At 44.7% G+C, this 21,509-nt stretch overlaps 1 protein-coding gene across 1 annotated transcript in view; it reads right to left on the reverse strand.

The window, feature by feature from the left end:
- ADAMTS9 (ADAM metallopeptidase with thrombospondin type 1 motif 9) overlaps positions 1-21,509 on the reverse strand; it is a 350,073-nt gene that overhangs the window by 56,849 nt on the left and 271,715 nt on the right. Inside the window, exon 30 of the mRNA XM_040359179.1 lies at positions 10,103-10,276. Within this exon, the coding sequence (XP_040215113.1) occupies positions 10,103-10,276 (174 nt within the window). The remainder of the gene's footprint in view (positions 1-10,102; positions 10,277-21,509) is intronic.

Here is a 21,509-nt window from a genome sequence, read left to right on the forward strand (position 1 = left end):
GAATGAACACTGTGAGTGAGTGTGTTCAGTGTGCTCATTTGAAAAAGGAACGAGTCGATACATAACACATTGACTAGCCCCTTCCTTCGCGCTCCATCATAAAACATCCCCGCAGCAGCTGGGGGGAGAGGAGAGGAGGGAATCGAGCAGCACTGCGGGGGGCGCAACACGGGGAAAGCCCAGGCAGTGGGGGAATCACCACTGCACAGAATGATTAGTGTGCGCCCAGGTACACCTGACACACCCCCTGCGCAAGCCTATGATAACATCTTTTTTTATAATATATATATATATATATATATATATATATACAGTGAGGAAAATAAGTATTTGAACACCCTGCTATTTTGCAAGTTCTCCCACTTGGAAATCATGGAGGGGTCTGAAATTGTCATCGTAGGTGCATGTCCACTGTGAGAGACATAATAATAAAAAAAAAAATCCAGAAATCACAATTTATGATTTTTTAACTATTTATTTGTATGATACAGCTGCAAATAAGTATTTGAACACCTGTCTATCAGCTAGAATTCTGACCCTCAAAGACCTGTTAGTCTGCCTTTAAAATGTCCACCTCCACTCCATTTATTATCCTAAATTAGATGCACCTGTTTGAGGTCATTAGCTGCATAAAGACACCTGTCCACCCCATACAATCAGTAAGAATCCGACTACTAACATGGCCAAGACCAAAGAGCTGTCCAAAGACACTAGAGACAAAATTGTACACCTCCACAAGGCTGGAAAGGGCTACGGGGAAATTGCCAAGCAGCTTGGTGAAAAAAGGTCCACTGTTGGAGCAATCATTAGAAAATGGAAGAAGCTAAACATGACTGTCAATCTCCCTCGGACTGGGGCTCCATGCAAAATCTCACCTCGTGGGGTCTCAATGATCCTAAGAAAGGTGAGAAATCAGCCCAGGACTACACGGGAGGAGCTGGTCAATGACCTGAAAAGAGCTGGGACCACCGTTTCCAAGGTTACTGTTGGTAATACACTAAGACGTCATGGTTTGAAATCATGCATGGCACGGAAGGTTCCCCTGCTTAAACCAGCACATGTCAAGGCCCGTCTTAAGTTTGCCAATGACCATTTGGATGATCCAGAGGAGTCATGGGAGAAAGTCATGTGGTCAGATGAGACCAAAATAGAACTTTTTGGTCATAATTCCACTAACCGTGTTTGGAGGAAGAAGAACACCATCCCTATTGTGAAGCATGGGGGTGGTAGCATCATGCTTTGGGGGTGTTTTTCTGCACATGGGACAGGGCGACTGCACTGTATTAAGGAGAGGATGACCGGGGCCATGTATTGCGAGATTTTGGGCAACAACCTTCTTCCCTCAGTTAGAGCTTTGAAGATGGGTCGAGGCTGGGTCTTCCAACATGACAATGACCCGAAGCACACAGCCAGGATAACCAAGGAGTGGCTCTGTAAGAAGCATATCAAGGTTCTGGCGTGGCCTAGCCAGTCTCCAGACCTAAACCCAATAGAGAATCTTTGGAGGGAGCTCAAACTCTGTTTCTCAGCGACAGCCCAGAAACCTGACTGATCTAGAGAATATCTGTGTGGAGGAGTGGGCCAAAATCCCTCCTCCAGTGTGTGCAAACCTGGTGAAAAACTACAAGAAACGTTTGACCTCTGTAATTGCAAACAAAGGCTACTGTATCAAATGTTAACATTGATTTTCTCAGGTGTTCAAATACTTATTTGCAGCTGTATCATACAAATAAATAGTTAAAAAAATCATACATTGTGATTTCTGGATTTTTTTTTTTTTGATTATGTCTCTCACAGTGGACATGCACCTACGATAACAATTTCAGACCCCTCCATGATTTCCAAGTGGGAGAACTTGCAAAATAGCAGGGTGTTCAAATACTTATTTTTCTCACTGTATATATATATATATATTTTCTTTAGTATGACTTTAAATGGCTTGCAAAGAAATGTAGAAGACCCGATTTAATTTAAAGTAAACAAACATGGATCTTTGCTTTAAAAGTAACCTATCAGGTTTGAAATATTGCCGATTAGTATTTGAAATTGCATATCAGGGCTCTAGTCTTCCAAAATGACTTGGCGAGTCATTACCTGGAACGAGCCTATCCACAAGCTTGTTCCAGCTCAGTGACTGGCTAAGTAGTGAGGCAGGGATAAGGATGACAGCCTCAGATCAGCAGTGGCAGATCCCTTATTTCAGTTCTGACAGATTCCCTTTAAGAAGAGGCTGCGGGCAGTTTAGTGAAATCAGCGGCCCGTGTGAGCATCTGCAGCTGTGACGGATGTGACTGATGGATGTGAATGCCATAATAATGAACAGCTTTCCAAAGCTCCTACACGGCACACAGGACTTCCTAGCAGCTGTTACACACCATTATGGACACACTAATATCCTTCAAGCACAGCATGCATTTAAATGTTCCCAATAAAGAAGCCATATTTTTTCCTATGAGAACTAGCTTTAGGTGACCATAGGGCCCCCTTTGTTCATATTCAGGGGTCTGGACTGTGGCTGTGTACAGCAAAATGCCACTTTCTGGCTTCCAAATGTTCCAAGTATTTTGATTGGCTGACTGATGGCTGCGGTAGGAAGAGCGCCATACCTGCTAACTTTGGAAAATCATAATTCACGAAAGTGAGGTGGAGCTGTAGGCGAAGTGGTGGGTGTGGCTAATAGCAGCAAGCATACTGCACCTTGGTGAATGATGAGTGGCAAAATTGCACTAAGAGTGGGAGAGGCTTAAAAACGTGAGCCTATGTACAGAGTGCAGGGGTCAGGAGTATGTAGCACATGTAATGCAGAGGTCCGGGTTGGGAAACATACTTAGTGTAGGGGTCTGGGGTGAGTAATGTTCAAAGGGCAGGGGTGCTAGGTAGGTAACATACATAGTACAGGGGGGGGGGGCTCAGGAGGGTTAACATACATAGTGCAGGGGCTTGGTGTGGGTAACATACAAAGTGTAGTGATGGGTAACGTACATAGTACAGGGGCTCAGGGTGGTAAGGCACTGTACATAGTGCAGGGGCTCAGGGTGGTAAGGCACTGTACATAGTGCAGGGTCTCAGTGTAGGTAACATACTGTACATAGTGCAGGGGCTTGGTGTGGGCAATGTACCAACTGTAGGGTTGGGTAATGTACATAGTACAAGGGCTCAGTGTAGGTAACATACTGTGCAAATAGACTTATTACAGGTCTATCTGCTAAGTTAACCAGTTAAGCCCCGGACCAATATGCAGCCTAAAGACCCAAGGTGTTTTTACAGTTCGGGACTGCGTCGCTTTAACAGACAATTGCGCGGTCGTGCGACGTGGCTCCCAAACAAAATTGGCGTCCTTTTTCCCCCCACAAATAGAGCTTTCTTTTGGTGGTATTTGATCACATCTGCGGTTTTTAGTTTTTGCGCTATAAACAAAAATAGAGCGACAATTTTGAAAAAAATTCAATATTTTTTACTTTTTGCTGTAATAAATATCCCCCAAAAACATATATAAAAACATTTTTTTTCCTCAGTTTAGGCCGATACGTATTCTTCTACCTATTTTTAGTAAAAAAAATCGCAATAAGCATTTATCGATTGGTTTGCGCAAAATTTATAGTGTTTACAAAATAGGGGATAGTTTTATTGCATTTTTATTATTTTTTTTTTTTTTACTACTAATGGCGGCGATCAGCAATTTTTTTCGTGACTGCGACATTATGGCGGACACTTCGGACAATTTTGACACATTTTTGGGACCATTGTCATTTTCACAGCAAAAAATGCATTTAAATTGCATTCTTTATTGTGAAAATGACAGTTGCAGTTTGGGAGTTAACCACAGGTGGCGCTGTAGGAGTTAGGGTTCACCTAGTATGTGTTTACAACTGTAGGGGGGTGTGGCTGTAGGAATGACGTCATCGATCGTGTCTTCCCTATAAAGGGAACTGCCATAGTGAAGGACGGGGAAGCCGTGTTTACATACGGCTCTCCCCGTTCTTCAGCTCCGGGGAGCGATCGCGACGGAGCGGCTATAAACAAATAGCCGCGCCGTGGTCCCGGATCGCTCCCCGAGCGGACCCGACCTCCGCATGTAGCGGGGGGGTCCCGATCGGACCCCCCACCCGCTAATAGGCGAGGACGTACGTGTACGCCCATGTGCCTGTACGTGCCATATTGTGGACGTATATGTACATGCGGGGGTCGGGAACTGGTTAAAGTGGACTTCCACACAAAAATGGAACTTCCACTTTTTGGAACCCCCCCCCCCTCCCCCGGTTTACATTTGGCACCTTTCAGGGGGGAGGAGGGAGCAGATACCTGTGTAATACAGGTATTTGCTCCCACTTCCTGGCAAAGACCATCGAGGTGATCGCGGTGACCTACGCCACGTCCAGCGCCTACTTTGTCCTCCCCACACAAACAGGTCCCCAGAAGACAGCAGGGACCAGTGAGGACGTGCAACGCGACTCTCGCATGCACAGTACGGAACCAGGAAGTGAAGCCGCAAGGCTTTACTTCCCGATTCCCTCACTGAGGATGGCGGCGGCAGCTGCCGAAAGCCGACGGACAGATCGGCTTCGGCTGCTGACATTGCCGGTGCCCTGGACAGGTAAGTGTCCATATATTAAAAGTCAGCAGCTGCAGTATTTGTAGCTGCTGACTTTTATTTTATTTATTTTTTCGGCTGACCTCCGCTTTAATGTGGCACATGCCATTTCAAACAGCTTAGTTAATTCCCCGATATGTTATTACATACATACAGCATTGTGTGCGGGATGCTAAACATCAATGCACAGTGACATGCACACCCGGAAGGTGGTAATCATATGACCAGACTTTTCCGTTCTGCCCATGGTTATACTATTAGACCCAGATTCTCAAAGGGCTTACGATGGCGCAACGCCATGTACGCCGTCGTAAGTCCTAATCTGGGCCGTCGTATCTATGCGACTGATTCTTAGAATCAGTTACGCATAGATATCCATTATCTGCAATTTTTTTTTTACGCTAGGTGCCGCCTCCATCGTTTTCCCCGTCGAGTATGCAAATTAGCTAGATACGCAAAATCCCGAACGTACGCGTGGCCGACGCAGTGAATTTACGACGTTTACGTTAGGTTTTTCCGGCGTAAAGTTGCCCCTGCTATATGAGGGGCAACCAATGTTATGAGATACGTTACGCCAGCCGAGTTTTACGCCGATCTACGAGAATCTGGGCCTTAGTGAATAACAGTCAGTGTTGAAATTGCCTGCCACCATACAACGGTCAATCACCAGTAAATTGGGTCTGCCGTTTAGATCTAAAGTGTAAATGCTGCAGTAAAGGGAACATTCATCTAAAGGCCTGCAATGACATTTCTCCTTCTGATTTGCATAAGTTGCCTGACCTCCCAATCTGTACACTGGAGGTGTCACGGAAAGGTTTCACAAGCTGACCAGAACCACCAGCCTCCTACTAATGAGCCCCAAAGGTCAGAATACAACGGTCTCCAGGTCACCTTTACTTTCTCAGTAAAATCAATGTGATGCTTCAAAATCCCAGGCAATGAGGCATGCATTCACTTACAGGCTTCGCACGGATAAATGGCATTAACACCGAAGTCTCTTCTGCTTTGGGAGAAAAATATTCGGATATATTTCCCATAGAGCTTAAAGCGGAGGTTCACCCTAAATTTACACTTTTGCTCAATCACACTGCTAGCCAAAGACAGTAAATAATTTTTTTTTTTTTTTTTAATCTCGATCCTTACCCTTTTTATGCTGCTGTTTCTGTCCTGTCAATCAAAATTCACCGCGGGGAGTGGGCGTGTATGTTTCTTCTTCCCCGACCAGCGCTATGCCCCCATTCACATCTAGGCGTTTTTACGCCTGTAGTGCTATGCCGCTGCCGCCAGAGGGATGAGAACACATGTCCCTCTATGGAGATGGTTCACATCTCCACGCTGAACGCCGGACGCCAGCCGCCTGAAAAAAGGTCCCGGACCTTTTTTTCAGGCGGCTTTCGGCGTTCGGCTAGGAGATGGGAAGCATCTCCATAGAGGGGGTCAATCTGGGGCACATCTAGGCTAACAATACCGGCGTTTTGTCGCCGCAAATCGCGGTACAAAACGCTGCTATTTGTACCGCGATTTGCGGCGACAAAACGCCGCGAATTTGTCTGCCTAGGTGTGAATTTCCTCCCAGGAGACGCGCTGTGCTCTAATCCCACGAGATCTCGCCGGTCACGTGACTCGGCAAGCGGGTCATGTGACGTGGGCGGCAACGAAAGCTGATAGCAAAGGTAGAAGTCTGCACAACGGGGCGTGAGCTTATTACGCTGGCCGTTGTTATGGCAACAGTGTAGTGTTGACGGCGACGCTCGCCGTCAACACTGCACATGCGCGGGATAGAGCGGTGAATGCTGGGAGGCCAGCATTCACCGTATTCCAGAAGAATAACCTGTGGGCTTCACAGTACCCACAGTTAAAATGGAAACGTCCTTAGGATGTCTTTCTAAAATATCCTTTGCTCCGTTACAGTGTTGACGCCGGCTAAAGGAGTGGGACACCCTGGTAGTGCTGTAGTAAAGGTAAGACCAGAGGAGCAATGCAAAAAAAAAAAAGATATCCCGCGGAACCCCCGCTTTAACTATCTCCTGCTTTTACCACTACAGTAAGATTTAACATGTAAAAAGCACACCGTAGTATAAATGTTCCTTTCAATTTTTTATTTCAGCACTTCCTATTCCATCCTTTATAGTATATTAAAAAAAATCCAGCAGGGAGAGGTGGAGCCCCTCATAATGGCAACAGCAGGGGTGCAGACTAGGGAACTCAGAACAAAGTTCCCCTCCAATAGAGACTCCAAGAGATAGAAGAACAGTCTGGTGGTTTAAAGTAGATCTAAACCTAGTCATTAACATCTAAAACGTTAGGCCTCAATCAGATCTTTCCCGATCGGGAGCATTAACATGCTGCCCGTTAACATGCTTCGATTAGGTGGCACATTTATATAGGGTGGCAATGGACCAGCGAATGCACCTTCACTACCACAGTGCACGACAATGCGGTGAGGTGTGTTTCGTTTGTGCATTGGAGTGTCACTCAAAAGAAATGCATGCGTTTACATGCAGTGCGGTAACGCACAGTAAAATGCGCACGTTGCAATGCATAGAACTTAAGCCAGCCTTAATGAAATTTCATAAGCTGTTATCAGACATTTGAAATACAGTTGAACCTCAGATTACAAGCATAGTTTGTTCCAGGAGCAGGCTAACATTAGATTGATGCTCATTTTGTGAAGGGGAATCGGGTATTTTTTTTAAAATCGAAGCAGTACTTACCGTTTTAGAGAGCGATCTTCTCCGCCGCTTCCGGGTATGGTCTTCGGGACTGGGCGTTCCTATTTGATTGACAGGCTTCCGACGGTCGCATACATCGCGTCACGAGTAGCCGAAAGAAGCCGAACATCGGTGCGGCTCTATACGGCGCCTGCGCACCGACGTTCGGCTACTTTCGGAAAATCGTGACGCAATGTATGCGACCGTCGGAAGCCTGTCAATCAAATAGGAACGCCCAGTCCCGCAGCCCATACCCGGAAGCGGCGGAGAAGATCGCTCTCTAAAACGGTAAGTACTGCTTCGATTTAAAAAAAACTACCCAATTCCCCTTGACAAAATGAGCATCAATCTAAGGTTAAAAATTAAGTTTTCGGGTGAACCTCCACTTTAAGTGGCCCTCGCTCTTCAAAAGGTTGGACACCCCTGTGATAGACCAACACAAATTAGCACTGAATTTATTCACTCTTGAGAAGAGGAGAATAATGGGGGATATGATCCACATGTACAAATATATAAGTGGTCCATATAGTGAACTTGGTGTTGAGTTATTCACTTTTTGGTCAACACTGAGGACAAGGGGGCACTCTTTACGTCTAGAGGAAAAGAGATTTCATCTCCAAATACGGAAAGGTTTCTTCACAGTAAGAGCTGTGAAAAGGTGGTATTCAGAACCCTCCAGAGGTGGTTCTGGCCAGCTCAGTAAAGTGCTTTCAGAAAGGCCTGGGTTCTTTCCTAAATGTACAGAATATAACTGGGTATTAACATTTATAGGTAAAGTTGATCCAGGGAAAATCCAATTGCCTCTCGGGGGATCAGGAAGGAATTTTTTCCTCTGCTGGAGCAAATTGGATCATGCTCTGTTTTTTTTTTTTTGCCTTCCTCTGGATCAACTGTGGGTATAGAAATGGGTATATGGGATAGTACGATATTTTTTTATTTTATTTATTTATTTTTTATTGTTGAACTAGATGGACTTGTGTCTTTTTTTTTAACCTGACTAGCTATGTAACTATGGGGGTTATTTATGAAAGGCAAATCCACTTTGCACTACAAGTGCAAACTACAAGTGCAAAGTGCACTTGAAATTGCACTGAAAGTGAACTTGGAAGTGCAGTCACTGTAAATCTGAGGGGTAGATCTGAAATGAGGTTAAGCTCTGCTGATTTTATTATCCAATCAAAGCTAAATTTTTATTCTTCTTGCATGTCCCCCTCGGATCTACAGCGACTGCACTTCCAAGTGCACTCTCAGTGCACTTTGCACTTGTAGGGCCAGATTCACATAGAGTTACACCGACGTATCAGTAGATACGCCGACGTAACTCTGAATCTAAGCCCGTCGTATGTTTAAGTGTATTCTCAAACTGAGGTACACTTAAACATGCCTGCGCCGTCGTATCTTAGGGTGCAATATGTACGCCGACCGCTAGGTGGCGCTTCCATTGCGGTTGGCGTAGAATATTCAAATGAGTCGTTACGCCGATTCACGAACGTACGCTTGCCCGTCGTAGTAAATTTACGTCGTTTCCGTAAGAGATACGTGGCGTAAAGATAAACATGCCCCCTAGGTGGCGTATCCAATGTTAAGTATGGCCGTCGTTCCCGCGTCGCAATTTAAAAATTTTACGTCGTTTGCGTAAGTCGTCCGTGAATGGCGCTGGATGCCATTTACGTTCACGTTGAAACCAATGACGTCCTTGCGACGTCATTTACCGCAATGCATGTCGGGAAATTTTAGGGACGGCGCATGCGCAGTACGATCGGCGCAGGAACGCGCCTAATTTAAATCATCCACGCACCCTACCCGGATCATTTGAATTAGGCGGGCTTGCGCCGGGGAATTTACGCCACGCCGCCGCAACTTTACAGGTAAGTGCTTTGTGAATCAAGCACTTGCCTGTAAAACTTGCGGTGGCGTAACCTAAATGCGATACGTTACGCCGCCGCAGATGTACCTGAATCTGGCCCGTAGTTTGCACTTGTAGTGCAAAGTGGATATAGCTACTACCCTTTGTTCCACTTGACCCTCCCTTCTAGATTGTAAGCTCTAACGAGCAGGGCCCTCTGATCCCTCCTGTATTGATTTGTATTGTGACTGTACTGTCTTCCCTGATGTAAAGTGTTGCTCAAACTGTTGGCGCTATATAAATCCTGTATAATAATAATAATAATATCCCGAAAGCTTGTCCTGAAAAATCGTATGTTAGTGCAAATAAAAAAAGTATCACGGTCAGAACTCAATTGTCTTTGATAATGTATATATAAAATGTCTAAAATATTTTATAGATTTTATATATTCTAAATATACTTTATAAAATACAAAATTAATTTTAACGGCCTCAACATTGTTCACAGAGACTCAGCACAGAGATCTCTCCCACAGCACGTGGTTTAACTCTCCAGCATCTAATTAGTTGTAGAGGGGCTTGCCCTTAGTTCTGGATTTTGAATGGTAAAATAAAAAAAAATAAAAAAATCTGTTTTATAATACTTTATAACACACATTAACTAGATTCACTCATGAATCCCCCCCAAGCCCGTGTGTCCTTTTTTGGCAGGCAAGTTTTGTCGGGCTTAAAAAAAAAAAAGAAAAAGCCTTCACCAGTCATCTGATTTGTATCAGCAGCAGACTGGATCCCTGCAGAGTGTAAACTTTGGCAACCTGACAAAAATGCACGGACGCACTCAAGCCTGCAGCTTACACCTCACAGGAGAAACGAGATCCCAACCGACGTCAGGATGAGCATCTTGTGCGTTTTGAATGTTGCCGGAGCGGCCCACCCCCTGGATCTCCTACTTACGTCTTGCCAGTCTTCTGCTTTCCAAGTGTAAACTGGACAATCGGCCGCTTGGCAAGGCTGCTCTGACACGGGTCTCGTAGACTGATTACACTCGGATTCTCTGGACGGTTTCTGAGTAGCGACTTGGCAGTGGACAGTCCTCTGCTGCACGCCTCTTCCACATGTTACTGAGCACTAGGAAACAAGATGAATGCCTGTAAGTTATTACTGCTTTTTTTTTAAAAACGATAAGCCGCATTTAATTTGAAATCCATTATAGCGCATATAATGACCTGTTATCAGGTGTTTTATTATTGTTCTCTTAAAGTTACAGCTGATGCATGCAAAAGTGTATTGCTCTAATGACTCTGGATCAGAATTTTATTTCTTAGTTACGTTGACGATTTTTCTTTGTTGCAGTTGCCTAATTGCAGCCTTGTGCAATCGTTTTATTGTAAAACGAAGGATGCTTAGCATGGCCACAGATGCACAGATCTCCCACCGAGGACGGGCGATGACATGTCTGCCCGCTGCTGCTTTAATCACATGTTGGTAGCACATTAAAAGCGCAAAAGGGGTCCTAGATTGTAAGCTCCTTTGAGGCACAGGCTAATATTAATGTGCAGTGTTCTCTATATAAAAGATGAATATACCGGGGCTATACCAATTATTAATACCCTGAGATTCTCCAACATGCTGTAAAATCTCCACATAGATATACTGGGGCAGATCCACAGAGCGAGTACGCCGGCGTATCTACTGATACGCCGGCGTACTTTCAAATTACCCGCGTCGTATCTTTAGTTTGAATCCTCAAACCAAGATACGACGGCATCTGGGTTAGATCCGACAGGCGTACGGCTTCGTACGCCTTCGGATCTTAGATGCAATACTTCGGCGTCCGCTGGGTGGAGTTCGCGTTGTTTTCCCGCGTCGGGTATGCAAATTAGCTATTTCCGACGATCTACGAACGTACGCGCGGCCGTCGCATTCTTTTACGTCGTCTCTAGTCGGCTTTTTCCGGCGTATAGTTAAAGCTGGTGTTTTGCGGCGTATAGTTAGACTTGCCATGTTAAGTATGGCCGTCGTTCCCGCGTTTAATTTTAATTTTTTTTTTTTTGCGTAAGTCGTCTGTGAATCGGGATGGACGTAATTCACGTCTATGTTAAAAAAAATGACGTCCTAGCGACGTCATTTAGTGAAATGCACGGCGGGAAATTTAGGGACGGCGCATGCGCAGTTCATTCGGCGCGGGGACGCGCTTCATTTAAATGAAACACGCCCCCCTAATCGCCGATTTGAATTCCGCCGCCTGAGATAGACTACGCCGCCGTAACTTACGGCGCAAAATCTTTGAGGATTCGAAGTCTGGCAAAGTAAGTTACAGCGGCGTAGCGTATCTCCCATACGCTGCGCCGGTGCAGATCTCTGTGGATCTGCCCCGTAGTATATATTATCTAGGCTTACCTGTAGGTAAAAGTGGGTGTACAACCACTTTAAGGCTAGCCATACATTATACAATTTTCCTTTAGATTTACCAAAACCATATATAGTAAAACCTTGATTTCCGAGCATAATTCGTTCCAGAAACATGCTTGTAATCCAAAGCACTTGTATATTAAAGCATTTTTTTTTACAGGGTATAAAAGAGAAGAGAGGCGCCTCTAAGTGTAGCAATATGTTGCTAAATGTTGTACCTTCATTAAATGTAACCATATTGCTACACTTAGAGGCTCCTCTCTTCTCTTTTATACTCAGTTGTGACATGACGCTACTCTTATATCAAGACATCGCCTGTATATCAAGGCAACATTTATTAAAACATTTTGCTTGTCTTGCAAAACGCTCTCAAACCAAGTTACTCTCAAACCAAGGTTTTACTGTAATATGAGCTCAAACCTAAACTTTCAGTTTGTATCCAATCAGACAAGCACTTGTAGCACATAGTTGAAGGTAAATCTAAAGGAAATTGAATAGGAAATTGTATAATGTGTGGCCAGCTTAACTGTTAACGCACAAAAAAAAAAGCGGCTTAACGATGTAACAAGCGTTTAGTCGTGTTTGGCGTTTTTACATTTTAGGGAGTGTTTTTACTGTAAAAACGCTTAAAAATGCTGAAAAACGCGCATGAACACTGATTAAAAAACGCAGCTAAAAGCGTGTTTTTAGCGCTGCTTATTCCTGACAGCAGCGCTGGCATTTTTTAAACGTCCTTAGCTAGATTCACGTAGGGTTACACCGGCATATCAGTAGATACGCCGTCGTAACTCTGAATCTACTCCGTCGTAAATTTAAGCGTATTCTGGAAACCAGATACGCTTAAATTAGGCTAAGATACGAGCGGCGTAAGTCTCCTACGCCGTCGTATCTTAGGGTGCATATTTACGATGGCCGCTAGGTGGCGCTTCCGTTGAGTTCGGCGTAGAATATGCAAATGACTAGATACGCCGATTCAGGAACGTACGTGCGCCCGTCGCAGTAAAGATATGCGGTTTCCGTAAGAGGTACGCCGGCGTAAAGATAAAGCTGCCCCCTAGGTGGCCTAGCCAATGTTAAGTATGGCCGTCGTTCCCGCGTCGTAATTTGAAAATTTTACGCCGTTTGCGTAAGTCATCCGTGAATGAGGCTGGACATAATTTACGTTCACGTCGAAACCAATACATTGTTGCGGCGTACTTTGGAGCAATGCACACTGGGATATGTACACGGACGGCGCAGGCGTAAAAAACGTCAATCACGTCGGGTCACCAATCATTTACATAAAACACGCCCCCCTCATCCTCATTTGAATTAGGCGTGCTTACGCCGGCCCCATTTACGCTACGCCGCCGTAACTTAGGAGGCAAGTGCTTTGTAAATAACAAGCAACTTTTTTTAAAAAAAATTCTGACTCAGTTTGCGAGTGTTTCGCAAAACAAGCAGAATTCAAGCTAATGGGGCATGCAGTACTGCATTTGGCCAGAGGTGCGGGGGCGCCGGAAACGAGATGATTCGAAATACTCGGAATAGCTCAGAAATACCCTGTTCCTGAGCCTTCCCGAGTTCAGCAGAGATGTCTCCGTGTCTTTCCGAGGCTCTCCGTTGACCCCCCACCTCTGCCCACATGCAGTATTGCATGCCATAGAAGTCAATGCAGAACAAATTATCTTTGTTTCCATTGACTCGCACTTGCTTTGATATGCGAGTGCTTTGGATTACAAGCATTCTCCTGGAACGGATTATGCTCGTAATCCGAGGTCCCACTGTATTTTAAAAATAAAATGACAAATGTTTATTATACACAGGCCCAGATTCTCGTAGATGGGCGTAAATTTGGGCAGGCGTAACGTATCTGATTTACGTTACGGCGCCGCAAGTTTTTCAGGCAAGTGCTTTATTCACAAAGCACTTGCGTGTAAAGTTGCGGCGGCGTAACGTAATTCACCCGGCAGAATTCAAATTCGGCGGGTAGGGGGGCGTGTATCATTTAAATGAAGCGCGTCCCCGCGCCGAACGAACTGCGCATGCGCCGTTCCTAAAAAATCCCAGCGTGCATTGCTCTAAATGACGTCGCAAGGACGTCATTGATTTTGACGTGGACGTAAATTACGTCCAGCACCATTCACGGACGACTTACGCAAACGACGTAACTTTTTAAATTTTCAACGCGGGAACGACGGCCATACTTAACATTGACTGCGCCTCATAGACCCAGGGGAAACTTTACGCCGGGAAAAGCCTAACGTAAACGTCGTAACTTTACTGCGTCGGCCGCGCGTACGTTCGGGAATTTGCGTATCTAGCTAATTTTCATACTCAACGGGGAAATCGACGGAAGCGCCACCAAGCGGGCAAAAAAAAAATTGCATTTAAGATCCGACGGCGTGAGAGACTTACGCCTGTCGGATCTAATGAATATCTATGCGTAACCGATTCTAAGAATCAGTCGCATAGATACGACGGCGTATCTGGAGATGCGCCGTCGTATCTCTTTTGAGAATCTGGGCCACAGTGCTTTAGCAAGTAATTGCCCTCTATTCAGAGTTCAGATCTTGTTTAAAGGTAAGTGTAAGGACTAGGGGCCAGATCCTCAAACGAGATACGACGGCGTATCTACTGATACGCCGTCGTATCTCTGTTTCTAACTATGCGACTGATTCTTAGAATCAGTTACGCATAGCTAGCCCTAAGATCCGACAGGTGTAATTGAATTACACTGTCGGATCTTAAGGATGCAATTCTAGGCCGGCCGCTAGGTGGCGAGGCCATTACGGCGATCCCCGAACGTCCCGTCGATCTAAATCTACATCGTTTCCGTCGAGTTACGTCGCGTAAAACTAGGGCTGAGTCCTATTTGACTAAGCCATGGTAAGTATGGCCGTCGTTCCCGCGTCGAAATTTAAACCTCAACGTCGTTTGCGTAAGACGTCCGTGAATGGCGCTGGACGCCATTTACGTTAACGTCTAAGCAAATGACGTCGGTGCGACGTCAGTTAGCGCAATGCACGTCGGGTAATTTACCCGACGGAGCATGCGCAGTACGTCCGGCGCAGGAGCGCGCCTAATTTAAATGGGACTCGCCCCATTAGATTGGGCCCGCCTTGCGCCGGACGGATTTAAGTTACACCGCTGCAAATTTCCAGGTAAGTGCTTTGTGGATCGGGCACTAACTTGGGAAATTTGCGGCGGTGTAACTTAAATGGGAAAAGTTAAGTTGCGCCGCCTGGCTGTGGATCTGGCCCTAAGACCTCTACAGGGAGAAATATTATCAATATAATATCCAGAATTTGGTTGGAATTCTGCATAAGGCACTTTCTACATCTGTACAGTACTTTGTTTTTAGTGCACCACTAGCTGAAGACTAAAGCGATTCCATCCGACAGAAAGCATATGTTATAGAATAATACACGACTTTCTTTTTGCATAAACAAAAATTCTTTCAAACACGATTAGCATCGTTCCAATAGCTAAGTAAACATTTATGGTAATTTGCCTGGAAGTAAAGCCACATTTCCATTTTTTAATATGAATATTAAAGAAAGGTATTCATGCTCAGGACGGCATATTATCAGGTGTGTGTGTTATATATGCAGAGTCATTATTTGCTTTGGGCTGCCTACAGCTATGCTGAGTCATTTTCAGCTTTATTGTAATATTTAAATGTTTTTTTTTTTTTTGTAACTACACTTCTAGAAATATCCAAGGACCGTGTGAACTTTTTGACATTTTAGGTTTCAAACTAATTTTTGTTTCCCTAAATAGCTTCCTTTACCTTAGTGCAGTCCTCCTTCACTTACCTCATCCTTCCATTTTGCTTTTAAATGTCCTTATTTCTTCTGAGAAATCCTCACTTCCTGTTCTTCTGTCTGTAACTCCACACAGTAATGCGAGGCTTTCTCCCTGGTGTGGAGTGTCGCGCTCGTCCCCTCCCTTGGACTACAGGAGTGTCAGGACGCCCACTAACACACAGCTCCTTTATCTGCAACGTACAAAGCGTCCTGACTCCCTGTAGTCCAAGGGAGGGGGCGAGCATGACACTCCACACCAGGGAGAAAGCCTTGCATTACTGTGTGGAGTTACAGACAGAAGAACAGGAAGTGAGGATTTCTCAGAAGAAATAAGGACATTTAAAAGCAAAATGGAAGGATGAGGTAAGTGAAGGAGGACTGCACTAAGGTAAATAAAGCTATTTAGGGGGAACATTTTTTACCTTTACAACCCCTTTAAGCTTTGACAATAAAACCTGGAAGCTGATTGGTTTTTATGCAGAGATGCACCAGATTCTGTGTCCACCAAAGTATTTAATGTAGTGAATCAGCATGACAGCCAGGCAATTGTGCTCTAGCAAAGCGCGGTGACGTACAACACGTACGACGGCACTATAAAGGGGAAATTCCATGCAAATGACGCCACCCTTGGGGCTGCTTTAGCTGATTCCGTGTTAGTAAAAGACAATTCGCGCTTTTCTGTCTGTTACAGCGTGATGAATGGGCTTACTCCATTATGAACGGTAGTTTTCCTCGACGAGGTTCTTGTCAGGCTTGCCGAGAATCTTGACAAGCTTTCTTTGCATACACACTGTCAAGACAAAATCTCGTCATTCTCAAATGCGGTGACGTACAACGCGTACGACGGCACTATAAAGGGGAAGTTCGATTCCACTGGCACAACCCCTGAGGCTGCTTTTGCTAATCTCATGTTACTGCGTGTTAAGTAAAAGTTTGGTGAGAGACGATTTGCGCTTTTCAGTCTGTTACAGCGTGAAAAATGTGCTATTTCCATTACGAACGCTACTTTTACCGAAGGTGCGCTCCCGTCTCATACTTTATTCTGAGCATGCGTGGGTTTCTAAGCATACACACGATCCTGTTTCTCGTCGTAAACCAGCCCGATGAGAAACACGACGAGGAAATTGAGACTCCCGACGAGAAAAAAGAGAACATGTTCTCTTTTTTTCTCGTCGAGATCCACGACAGTTTTCTCGACGAAAAACATACACACGACCGTTTTGCTCGGCACCATTTTTCTTGATGGGTTCTGTCGGGGAAAACAGTCATGTTTACGAGGCCTCAGGCCGGGTTCATATGTAAAAACAGCCTTACAGATAAATATGCAATACTTGCGGAGAGTGCTGCCCGGAGACTCACAGCACCTGGCACAAGAGGCAGCTGGTATGCAACAAGGCACTAGTAGTGAAAGGTTCCAGACAGCAGCACTAGCGGACAGTCCCTATGCGGTTCCTCCTCCTCCCTTATGCTAGGCACACTGGGCCAGATTCTCATACCTGCGGCGCAGCGTAACGTAACCCGTTTACGTTACACCGCCGCAAGTTTTCAGTCTAAGTGCCCGATCCACAAAGCACTTACCTGGAAACTTGCGGCGGTGTATCGTAAACACGTCCGGCGCAAGGCGGCCCAATTCAAATGGGGCGGGTACCATTTAAATTAGGCGCGCTCCCGCACCGGACATACTGCACATGCTCCGTTCGCAAGTTTCCCGACGTGCTTTGCGCGGAATTACGACGCGCCGACGTGTTGAGAATCGAGACGTGCGTAACGTACTTACGCCGGGAAAACAAAAAAATTCAAAAGCGACGCGGGAAAGACGGGCATACTTTAACATGGTGGAGTAATTTTACACCATTTTAATAGCAGCCCTATCTTTGTGACGGGAATCTAAGACTTGCGCCGACGTAACGACAGGAAAAACCTTTGTGGATCGCCGTAACTGCCAATTTGCATACCCAATGCTGGTTTACGACGCAAACTCCCCCCAGCGGCGGCCGAAGTATTTCATCCTAGGATCCGACGGTGTAATTCAATTACACCTGTCGGATCTTAGGGCTAGCTGTGCGTAACTGATTCTATGAACGGCCCTAAAACAGAGATACGACGGCGTATCAGGAGATACGCCGTCGTATCTCTTTTGTGAATCTGGCCCACTGTCCCTATCCAACAGGTTCCTGTCTTTGACCCAACCTCACACACTGCTGCCAACTGCCATGAGCCAGTGCTTTTTTTAAAAAGATGGCTGCAGAAGTCCAATTGGACAGCTGCCCACCTGATTACACATATTGGAAGCCTAGGGGAACTGTGGATGGTGGTAGCGGACAGCGCCACCTGTGTAGGGAGGTCAAGTGGAAGAAGCCAGGGCGTCCTTTCCAACCTCATAGCCAGCCTTAGTACATAGGAATATAGGACAAAATACTACATTTATTTTGTCCCCTGGGGAACACAACACATTCGTAAAAATTGAAGTGAGATTTCTTCTTTAATAATATAAAAATAACAAAGTGGGAGGTCCAAACACTCAAATGAGAATGCAAAGGGATGCAATACATTTCAAAGCACTGTCTTTTGACATTGTTCCCTTTTGTTTATTTCGCACTTCATTATTGGGGATGTTTTAATTTGGCTCAGCGTCCCCGTTTTGTAATAGTTTCCATATCCCATTTCCAATATAATCTCATACTTGTCTGCATCTTCAGCATTCTTACAGGGTTTTTGGAAGCTTATGTATCAATGTTTACATACTAAGAACTGGAGTCAACTCCTCATCATCCACCAATCTGAACTGAACCTGCCATGAAAATGTGAATCTGATTACCTGCCAGGGAATATCTCCAGCTTCTAGTAAGAACATAGAGACATAAAAGACACACAGATGTTCATGTATACGTGCAAAAAGCTATTCTATAGCTGCTAATAAAATTGCTTACACTTGCAAACACACAATTACTATCATAAATGCGCTTGAATGTGACTACTTTATGCACCATTACATGCATTTTTAAAGCTGGATTTTTCTGACAACTTCTGAAAGCAAGATCTAGCATATATGCAGGGCCGCCATCAGGGGGGTACAGGCAGTACACCTGTAAGGGGTCCAGAGGTTCCCAGGGGCCCGGAGGCCCACGATGGCAACCCCCCTTTTTTTTATTTATTTTTTATAAAAAAATATATATATTTGTTTTAATATATTTTTATTTTATTTTTTATTAACGGGACAATTTCTTTTTTTTAGAGGTCCGGAGGTCCCCAGGGGCCCGGAGGACCCCAGGGCCCCGGATGGCAACCCCCCCTTTTTTTATTTATTTTTTATAAAAAAAAATATATTTTTTAATATATTTTTATTTTATTTTTTATTAAAGGGTCAATGTTTTTTTTTTTTTTTAGAGGCCCGGAGGTCCCCAGGGGCTCGGAGATCCCCAGGCCCCCGGATGACAACCCTCCTTTTTTTTTATAAAAAAAAATCATTTTTTTATATATTTTTTTTATTTCTTTTTTTATATATATATATATATATATATATATATATATATATATATATATATATATATATATATATATATATATATATATATATATATATATTATTAAAGGGCTCAGAGGTCCCAAGGGCCCCATGTGGCAAACCCCCCCTTTTTTTTATAAATGTTTATTTTTTTTATTTTTGTTTATATATTTATTTTTTATAAATTTTTTATTAAAGGGCCCAGAGGTCCCCAGTGCTCTGGGTGGCACCCCCCTTTTTTTTATTTTATATATATTTTTTATTTTTTATTAAAGGGCCCAGAGGTCCCCATGGCCCCCTTTTATTATATATATTTTTCTTTATTTCTTTGTAAAGAGCCCCCCCCGCTTCTCAATTCGAATTGTGGAAGCCCCCCCCCCGGGTTCTCTGCTCCAGGAGGTCTCATGCCTGAAGCTGTGTAAGGGGCCCCATAATTCCTGATGGCGGCCCTGCATATATGTGAGTATTCTTAACCCCCTTCCTGCTGACTGTACACACATATGCAGCCTCACCTAAGAGAGTTTTTATCCCTGGGGCTGCATATATGCGTACCTGTGTTTGTGCTGGATGCACGTTGCACAGTATGCTCCCAAATTGAGTTGGGCGAACAGTTTGTGCTGAGCAAAAGTTTAGGCCCAACATCATCTGTTTTTCCCGTTCGGCAAACACCCAAATTTGCAGGACGCTGCAGAGTGCATTCTAAGCTCTGATTGGACAAAGCATTGCCCAATCAGGACACAGTAAATAGCTGGTTGTTAAGGAGCAGGCCAGGAAGCAGTCCACTGCATCCTTAACAACGGATGAGTCATAAGCTGTGAAAGTGCTTCCCCGCTGACAGCTGAATAATAAAAAAAAAACATTGCTGGCAATAGAAAAAAGTAAAAAAAAATCCTCCCCCCCCCCTCCAATCCATACAGGCCCTTGTTGAGGGCATGTGATGTGGCCTGGTATGGTTCGGAGGGGTGCTCACTCGTCCTCCCCCCCCTTTCCTAACCTGCCCAGCTGCATGCTCAGATAAGGGTCTGTTATGGATCTTGGGGGGACCCCACAGGTTTTTCTTTTTAATTTTGGCATGGGGTTCCCCTTAAAATCCATACCAGACTACCAGACCCTAAGGGCTTTATTTTAATTGTTTCACTTTAAGCATGATTAAAATCACTGCTCCTGTATAAACGATCTGTTGACATTTTTTGTTATTGCATTTTGCATTTTTTATCTTTTTCTCCTTGTTAGACCTCGTACACACGACCGAACATGTCTGCTGAAACTGGCCCGCGACCAGTTTCCGCGGACATGTTCGGTCGTGTGTAGGGCCGACCGGACAGGTTTCCAGCGGACAAATGTTTCTTAGCATGCTAAGAAACATGTCCGCTGGAAGCCTGTCCGTCGGACATGTCCGACGGTCAGTACTACTCATCGGACATGTCCGCTGGCCCGAGAACCCGCGCATGGCGTCGAAGTGATGTCGTCACCGCGTATTCTGTCCGCGGGGATTTTGGTTTGATGGTGTGTACAACCATCAGACCAAAATCCGCTAGCCGACATGTCCGATGAAAACGGTCCGCGGACCGTTTTCATCGGACATGTCCGCTCGTCTGTACAAGGCCTTAGAGGACAAAAATGTAAACAAAGAAGTGTGTTAAAAAAAAAAAAAAAAGATAAACAAGCTAGATCAGAGTTTGATCTAGGTCAGGGTCAATCTCAAAGGTCAGGGTAAGAGTCAAATGTCATGGTCAGTGTATTTTAGGTAGAATTAAAAAAGGAAAAAAATTATGTTTTTTTTTTTTTTTAATGAATCAGTGTCAGTTAAGCCCTGTACACACGATCGGATATCTGATGGAATCTAATCTGATGGATTTTTTCATTGGATATCCGAATGAAGTTGGCTTTCATCAGTCTGCCTACACACCATCGGTCAAAAATCCGACCGTGTCAGAACGCGGTGACGTAAAACACTACGACATGCGTCGACTTTGACCGACGGATTTCCACACAGATGATCGTTTTTTTTCGATCGTTTTTTTATCCATAGGAACATTTTAAAACATGTTCTATTTTTTTCCACCGATGGAAAACAAAACCGATGGGGCCCACACACGATCGGTTTGTCCGATGAAAACGGTCCATCGGTCTGTTTTCATCAGACAAACCGATCGTGTGTAGAGGGCTTTAGTGTCAGTGTGTTTTAGGTAGGATAGAAGCAAGCAAAATGCGCACTATTGTTTTCTGGGCCTTGCTATGGGAACAAACATCAAATAATATTTACATATTTGTTTTTTCTCTGCACTCTGTACATAGCTCACCCCTGAACCCTGCACTCTGAACATAACAAACTCCTGAACTCTGCACTCTATATGTAGCACACTCCTGAACCCTGCACTCTGTACACTATTAGGTAGATTCACGTAGATTGGCCTAACTTTAGGACGGCCTAGCCTAGCCTGTTTAGGCTACACCGCCGTAAATTAGTTAGGCTAGTAGTGATTCACAATCTACTTACCTGCTAATCTACGGCGGTGTAGCCTAAAATGAGCGGGCGTAAGGGCGCCTAATTCAAATTGCTTGGAGGGGGGCGTGTTGTATGGAAATGAGGCTTGACCTCATGTTTTTTGACGTTTTTTGACACTGCGCATGCGCCGGGCGACTACATTTCCCA

This window comes from Rana temporaria, chromosome 7, assembly GCF_905171775.1.
Source record: "Rana temporaria chromosome 7, aRanTem1.1, whole genome shotgun sequence".
Taxonomy (NCBI): Eukaryota; Metazoa; Chordata; class Amphibia; order Anura; family Ranidae; genus Rana; species Rana temporaria.